Raw genomic sequence first — 8,397 nt, 5'->3', positions numbered from 1 at the left:
AAAAAACATTTTTTAAAAACTTTTAACATCTTTCAAATTAGTAAAATACTTCATAATACTTTCACCTTTAAAAAAATGGCACGCACACACACACACATACACACACACCCACACACACTTTTCTTATTCAAAGAACTAAATTATTTATCTCTCTCTTACACACACACACACACACACACACACACACACAACCACACACGTGGCAAGATAATGCCACAACTCTGTCTCTCTCTCTCTCTCTCACACACACACACACATACACAATCACACCCATAACACAAACACAAACACACTAAACTATTTCTCTCTCTCTCTCTCTCTCTCTCACACACACACACTTGCTATTCAAATTTAAAAAGCATTTTAAAATTCTTTCACGTTTTTAAAAAACTTCATTGACCCAACATAACCATCTAAATTCCCTTTGCTAAAAAAAGGGAGACGTAAGTGCATGAGCAATGAGCATGACATGCATGCAAGCGAGCACGACGCCCAGAGGAAGAAAAGCGTCTGCATGAGCAGTGAGCACCACGTAGAGAGAGAAGAGCGGCCGCATGAACAGTAAGCACGACACGACCGTAGAAAGTATAACGGTGCCAATCACTAAAATAGAGAGGGCCACCCACCAGACCAAATAGAGAGTTGACAGGCCGGTGGGAGGGGGGGCACGTCGAGTGGAGAGGACGTCTCCTATACCCTGCAGCACAACAAACAAACAACCAGTGAGCATGAGAAATACGGATGGGGGAGAAGAAAATGACACGGCCAGGCTACCCACCATACCAAAAGGGGGGACAGGCCGTCGGGAGGATAGTCTCCAATACCCTACACAACAACCAAAAAAATGTGTTAGAGAGAGAGAGAGAGAGAGAGAGAGAGAGAGAGATGCTTCACCAGCCGAGGAGAAGAGTCTCCAATACCCTGCACACAAAAAAAAAGGAGTTAGAAAGAGAGAGAGAGAGAGAGAGAGAGAGAGAGAGAGAAGCCTCACCAACACGGAACGCGAGAGGAGACTCGCATGCAATGGAGGAGGGGAGCTCACTCGAATGGCAAGACAACAAAACTGGCCACAACATGGAGACACACGGACCATATTCGAACTTCCCTGGCACCACATTAACGAGGGCAGCTCACCTTGCAATCTGTAACCTGCGAGAAGGAATAGAGGTGGCCCTGCAACCCCAGGAGGAGTAGAGGCGGCCCTGCAAGTGTAAGAGATAGGTCTACAAAGTGGCTGGGAATGCATTTGTGGTGGGCATGGACTGGGAGCCATGCAAAAAAAGTTGCCACGTGTCAGCGAAAAGAGGCCCTATAATATATATATATAGAGAAGGCTCTCCTTGTACTCAATTGTATCTTGTACACACAATAGTTAATATACTTGGTATTCATGCAACTGTCCTCATCTTCTTGTTCATCATGTTCTAATATCTTCCTGTGTTTGGCTCTGTGCAGTAGCTATGGCTTCCTCAACCTCAGCCGCCGCTATTTCTCACATGGTATCATCATCTTCCCTGGGATCCTATGGGCACTCGCCCTCTTCCGCTTTGACTCCTCGCCAGCGGCTTCACCCGACTGGCCTCTCCACCCTCCTTGACGATAGGGGCTGAGGTCTCTAGTGGTGCATCATCAAGCAACATCCAAGGCCCCCTGAAACACAAGGGAGTCTTCTGAAGCCATTGTCCTCCCATACGATGAGGGGCTGCTTCCACATCAACACTTCTCTCTTGGTTGAAAGGGGGTTTCACTCACCTTTGATGGCCTCTTTTGCAACACCCAGACTGCATGCAACAATCTGTTGCCACAGTCCCCTCAACCGATAAGGGGCTGAGGTCTCTGGTGGTGCATCATCAAGCACCTGTCCCCTCGTTCGATGGGGGAACTCTTTCAAAATATGTGACCTTGCCTCTCTCTCATGATAGGGACTCGCTATCCACTACAGTGTCCTGCATGCCATCACAATCGCGCACTCTGCATCCAATCTATCAAGGCGGATCCTTGACACCATCCAATGGCTTATTATGCCTCAACCGTCCCTATGAGGGCCTCTCAACGACAGCACAAGCCCTTTTGCAGATATTGCCCGATAGCGCTATGTTTGCCAACAACCCCTACCTTGTGGTCTTCATGCACAAATCATCGTGCAGCCTCCTGTCAAGCCCTCACCCGACTCCTCGGCTCATAGGGTACTCTGCCCTTTTCTTGGGCTCATTCAACACACTCAAACGATGGGGTGTGTCACGATGCTGTCAGTGTTTCCCCTCAATATGAGGTCGCGTTTCATTCTGCTGCATTCTTTCCCTTCAACATTTGGAGAAATCAGATCTTGTTCCTTGTGTGTACCCCCATGAGTACTTGATTTTCAAGGCAGCCCAGCCTCCTTCCCCCGATAGTGGGGGGCTCTTGTTCTAGTCAACATGCCCTCTGTTTGGGGCTTAGTTCTAAACTAGACGACGCCACTGGCCCTTCCAATAATGGAGGGCTCTATTGCCTACAGCAACCCCTTGATGGATCCTTCTGTCTCGTCTCCATAGCGGTCCCATATGCATCTCATGGAGATGCGAGACCCTATTCTATGGGTCCCTTGACTTTTACAACATCTTTCGCGCACAAACAACAGTGTGCTCTCAGCCTTGCTGGTTCCACAAAGAACCAATGCCTTGTTGCCTCTGCATCAAATTTGCAGCATCCCTTTGCAGTATCTGCAACCACTGTGATGATGCATTGTTGTCTCCTCGTGAAGGTGACCATGCCAACACTGGCATCTTACTCACCATACATGTTTTTTTTTGGGATCTGTTCAAATTGATCTAACCCAACCAAAATATGTTACCTCCAGATATATCTCATCCCGACCATGTAAACCGCTTACCTCGGGCCTCTGCAATCAACTTCATTCTATCTCTGCCTTCTTTCAGGATAGGGGGAGAAATTGGTGATACTCTTATTTTGTTACTTTATTTGGGTTTACTTCTATGCTAGGTTTCCTTGTTCATGTGTTGAGATCCTCTTGCCCCAACCACGAGCTTCATCAACCTCATACCACCCAGTCTTGTCCACTCCCATACGGACACCCAACAAAGCCAACTCCCCACCCACACCCACAGGTAAGCTGCCTACATCCTTTGATGCACAAGTCTCATGTTGTCACATGAACCTCTTTGGTTCGTGCATATCTCCGGTCTCGCAACAACGACCAACTTATCCTTGGCCTCGACATCGGCCAACTTCATCGACATCTCCTCCGCCGACTGGACGAGCAACGCTCGCACTGACTGGCATACTAGATACTAGATGGAGGGTCAGGAATCACCGTAATCACCAAGAAGTGCTGGGAAACCTTGGGGAAGTGCACCTTTAGAAAAGACGAATCTCCATGTCAAGCTGGAGATAGATTTCCAAAACACTTGGCATCGTTAGAGATCTTCCATTAAAAACATGTGGCTTCTGCTCCAAGTAGACGGCCATTCATGCGTGACTTAGGCATAGTATACGATTGGGCAACCAACACAGTGCTGTTACGGCACAAGGATCGCACCGTTCGTGTCTGGCTAGAAACCAGAAAAATCACGCCTATGGTAGGGGATATCTTTGGCGACCTTTCTGTAACCAGAGAGGAGACCGCCGAGGTTCGCTATTGCCATACATGCTAAACCGACGTAGACCCACCTGGGACTTACGCAGATAAATGCGATTTAAACTTTGATCATGATGATTGGGTCAAAGTTTTGGCTGCACTATCCGCATGGCCAAGAAGAGGCATCACTTACACTACCACTGAAGACGCTAGGAAAGACCAAGAGTCCATCATCACAGTAGGAATGTTTAGAATCCAACTCGATGAAGATCCTGAAGGTGCCCTTGAACCTGTCTCAGACAGTACCACCAATTTCGAGGACGAGCACTAAAAAGCCTAGTAGGAAGCTTCGAAATAACAAAAGCGCTCGCTACCGAACGCGTCAACTCCTCAAAAAAGCCCAGGCCGATGTGCAATGGCTTCACTACTACGGGGCTATAGCATGACATCTTCTGAGATAGTGATGATAGTGAGGCTGACCTGAGGAAAGTCCCAAAGCATAACACAAAGGCTTCACGATAGGCTCTTGCAAGCTAGCATTTGATTAGCCTAGTCGAGGGACCACCGAGCCAGATCCTCCTATACTCGCCAAAGTCAAAGAGGTCAATCTCGCACAACCTGGTGAAGACCCTAAACCCGTCTTCATAGCCGAAGACCTCATAGAGGCTGAAGAAGCCCACCTCATCCGTGAATACCAAGACTGCTTTGCATTGAGCCACAAGGATATGAAGGGAATTCCCGCAGAAGTGGTCGAGCACACCATTCCCCTTCACCTAGACTTACACCCTTCACGATAGAGGCCTTACCACGTGAACCCCAATTACGAACTACGAATACGCAAAGAGAATGAGGATGTAGGTTCATCTATATAATTGAGCACACTGAATGGCTCTCCCACATAGTGAACGTACCGAAAAAGATTGGAGAGCTACTCGTCTGCATAGACTTGAAGAAAGTCAATGCAGCCACCATCTGAGATCACTACCCCCTCCCCATGACTGATTGAGCACACTGAATGGCTCTCCCCTATAGTGATCGTACCCAAAAAGAATGGAGAGCTACCCATCTCCATAGACTTGAAAAAAGTCTGCAACCACCATCTGAGATCACTACCCCCTCTCCATGAAGGAACACGTCGCCAAGCGAATTGTAGGAGCAGAAGCCTATAGTTTACTCGACGGATTCTCTGGGTATAAATAAGTCTCCATTAAATCGAAGGATCAAAGGAAGACTGCTTTTGTGACAAACTCAGGCATGTATGCTTACAAAGTCATGTCCTTTGGCTTGACGAACACCCCCTCCACTTTCCAAAGACGATTAAAAATAGCCTTCAATGAGTATCTAAGAGATTTTTTGGAAGTCTTCTTGGACGATCTCTGTGTACACTCACAATGGAAAGAACACCTTGCACACCTACATTTCATCTTTGAAAGATGCAAATTATATAGGATATCCCTCAATCCTCTCAAATGCCAATTTTGGGTAAAACATGGCATAATCCTAGGCCATATCATGTCAAAAAATAGAATAGCCACCGATGATAGCAAAATCAGGCTTATTCTAGCTCGCTATCCCCATGAGTGAATTACAAAGGAGTATAGCGATTCATGGGGATGTTGGCTATTATCGACGTTTCATTATCATTCCACGAGAAGAATTTCTCACCGTCGCTGGTTGATACTGCTTCTAGAATTCCAATTCACGATTGTTGTATGCCTTGAAAAAAAACATATCATAGCCAACCATCTGTCCTGTATACCCAATGGTGAGCCAACCACACACATCAAAGACGATCTCCTAGACGTCGCCCTATTTAAAATCGATACTCTCTCAGAATGTGCAAAGGAGATCGGAGAGCTGCTCACTTAGGGTGTACCTCTTAATGGCTCTATCAAGAAAGAGGATGCCAAGTCCAAACTACTTCTCATCCGCCCGTACACGCTCATATCGAAAAACCTTTACAAGCAAGGGATAGATGGAATTCTAAGCCGATGTGCCAGGGAGGATGAATGGCTTGATCTTCTAGAGCAAGCGCACTCAGGAATAGCAAGCGATCATTTTGGAGCCGACATCATGACAGGAAAGGTTATGCAAGCCGACTTGTGGTGGCCTATCATTTTTCGCAATGCAACTTGCTATGTGCAAGGTTGCAATGAGTGTCAACACACCAAAAAGCCACAACGCCGTGATTACATGATGTTGCACCCTCACATAGTAAGCCAACCCTTTGACTAATGGGGCCTAGATTGCATAGGTCCTATCAACTCGGCAGCCCGTGGCACCCAAGCTCGCTACATCATTGTAGCGACGACCAATTATGTCGCCAAATTGGGTCGAGGCAAAGGCCATTTGCCAACATGATGCCCACAACATAGCCAAGTTCTTATTTGAAAATCTCATTACCCGTTTTGGCTACCCTAAGGTCCTCATTAGCGCGACCAAGTAGGTGAGTTCATCAAACAGGTCATCGTCGAGTACTATGTTGCACCCTCACATAGTAAGCCAACCCTTTGACCAATGGGGCCTAGATTGCATAGGTCCTATCAACTCGGCAGCCCGTGGCACCCAAGCTCGCTACATCATTGTAGCGACGACCAATTATGTCGCCAAATTGGGTCGAGGCAAAGGCCATTTGCCAACATGATGCCCACAACATAGCCAAGTTCTTATTTGAAAATCTCATTACCCGTTTTGGCTACCCTAAGGTCCTCATTAGCGTGACCAAGTAGGTGAGTTCATCAACCAGGTCATCGTTGAGCGCACAACCACCTTCATGATCATTCATCGAAGGTCAGCTCCCTATTATCTCCGAGCAAATGGCCAAGCAGAGAACACCAACAAAACACTGATAAACATCATGACCAAGACCGTAGAAGCACAATGCAGAGATTAGGAACATAAGCTACACATGGCACTAAGGGCCTATCGAACATCACACAAGGTTGTCATAGGCCAAACCCCATTCATGTTGCCCTATGGAATAGAAGCCCTCATGCCAAGCGAATTCCTGGTTCAAAGCATGCGAGTCACGGCCGAGGCTCAAATGATCGAGGAAAACCCATTGTTGCGTACAATTAGAACGACTCGTTGAGGCAAGGAACATCACACAAAGTTGTCACAGGCCAAACCCCATTCATGTTGCCCTATGGAATAGAAGCCCTCATGCCAAGCGAATTCCTGGTTCAAAGCATGCGAGTCACAGCCGAGGCTCAAATGATCGAGGAAAACCCATTAGCCTCCCGTTGCGTACAATTATAACGACTCGTTGAGGCAAGGATTCTCTCAGTAAAACGGAAATCCAAGCGGAACAACAACGATGCAAGGCACGGCATGATCGAAAGGTCATCGACAAACAGTTCAAGGAAGGAGATCCAGTTCTCCTATTCACAGTCCGCAGCAAAAAATGGAAGCTGAAATACACTGGCATGGGGGCGTATCGTATTCATACCCTCACCCCTTTTGGTGCAGGTCGCAGACGGAGTAGTCGTGCACGGCTTCATCAATGGTAGCAAACTGACGCAATACCACGGCCCACTCACCTTGCAATCCTTAGAAGCCCATGCCCTTGCATGATGGCAAGAAAGACAACGAAAAGAAGCCATCAAGCAAGCAGCAATCTCGCCGAATCCAAAGAACGACAGGACAAGGGACTGCCCAACAACACATGGACCTGATGATGGGGCAGACTACGGACGATGAACCCCCCTTCGATTAGCTATAGAGTTAAAAGGTTCCAAGGACCCCGTCCTATACAACGCCTTCATAGATACAGGGGCAGGGAAAAACTTCATCTCCCACACAACTTGGAAGGAATTAGGCTCCCCTGACCTTGAACCTTCCACAAGCCATGTTCGAGGAATCTCTAAACATACCATTGTCCCTGTCGGCTCACTACTTTTAACATTAATATTCAATAAAGGAAGCATGCTTGCCCTGTCCTGGTCATGCCCGCAGGATCACTCAAGGAGCCTTGCATCTTGGGAAGAGCATGGATGAAGGAGAACCACTGCATAATAGACCTCGTGAACAAGGTAATTCTTGGAAACCCTTCTGCACTTCCCCACCCCACAATTAACCCTATACTTCCCACTAACACTCACAACACCACTCCCCAACACCCATCCCCCAATCTGTCCCCCCGCTACACACCACCACAAAAATACCGCACGATCTAAGGCCGCCTCCATTCACCACCTCAACCCCCAATCCATAATTTTCCCATTTCACACCCCACTTATAAAATCTGACACTGCACAACAGCACCAGTGTTCACGGAGAATATTTTTCTTCAAGGATTTTAAAACTTGCAATTTTAAAATTTATAAGTTTTTTTTCAGATTATTTAAAGGTTTTTTCACTAAAATGCTTAAAATTTTGTCATTTTTTAAATTGCAAAAATAAAATTTACAAGTGAGATCATGAATTTTGCAGGTGCGTTGTAAGGGTTTACGGGTTTTCTGTAAACACTACAGCACGATGGCTTCCAAAAGACGCTGTCAGGCGTTTTTTTGAGAGGTATTTTGGGCTTGTGTATATATGGATGCATGGCATGTGTGAAGAGTTTGCCTTGGAATGCGTTGCAAGTGTACAGGCTGGGTGATTTTGCAGTGAGCCGGTACACGTGTTGTTTTTTTTTGGGAACAGGTGCTAGAGATCTGGAAGTTTTATAGCAGCAGTGTGGTGTGCGGGTGGTTGCTAAATGCAGGGCACCGACTGGGAAATGGCCATGTCTTGGTAATAATGATGCTGATGATTCAAAGCCGTGGGCAACTCTTGTATTGGAAAGTCGTGGGTGCGGCGTGATGACCTGAAGCATAAGG

At 46.9% G+C, this 8,397-nt stretch overlaps 1 protein-coding gene across 1 annotated transcript; it reads right to left on the bottom strand.

The window, feature by feature from the left end:
• Window positions 1–427: 427 nt before the first annotated feature.
• Window positions 428–7,661, bottom strand: LOC147632881 (uncharacterized). Its single transcript, XM_086807050.1, has 3 exons — window positions 7,117–7,661; window positions 784–825; window positions 428–697 (listed from the first exon to the last, which is right to left on the bottom strand). The coding sequence occupies exons 1-3, from the start codon at window positions 7,177–7,179 to the stop codon at window positions 428–430; spliced, it is 375 nt and encodes a 124-aa protein (XP_086663176.1). The 5' UTR covers window positions 7,180–7,661.
• Between the last annotated feature and the right edge of the window lie 736 nt (window positions 7,662–8,397).

The sequence above is a fragment of the Cibotium barometz genome, chromosome 13 (assembly GCF_041138505.1).
Source record: "Cibotium barometz isolate CiBa-2024 chromosome 13, ASM4113850v1, whole genome shotgun sequence".
Taxonomy (NCBI): domain Eukaryota; kingdom Viridiplantae; phylum Streptophyta; class Polypodiopsida; order Cyatheales; family Cibotiaceae; genus Cibotium; species Cibotium barometz.
Note: the sequence above shows the minus strand (reverse complement) of the source record. Positions and strands in the feature narration are given on the sequence as shown.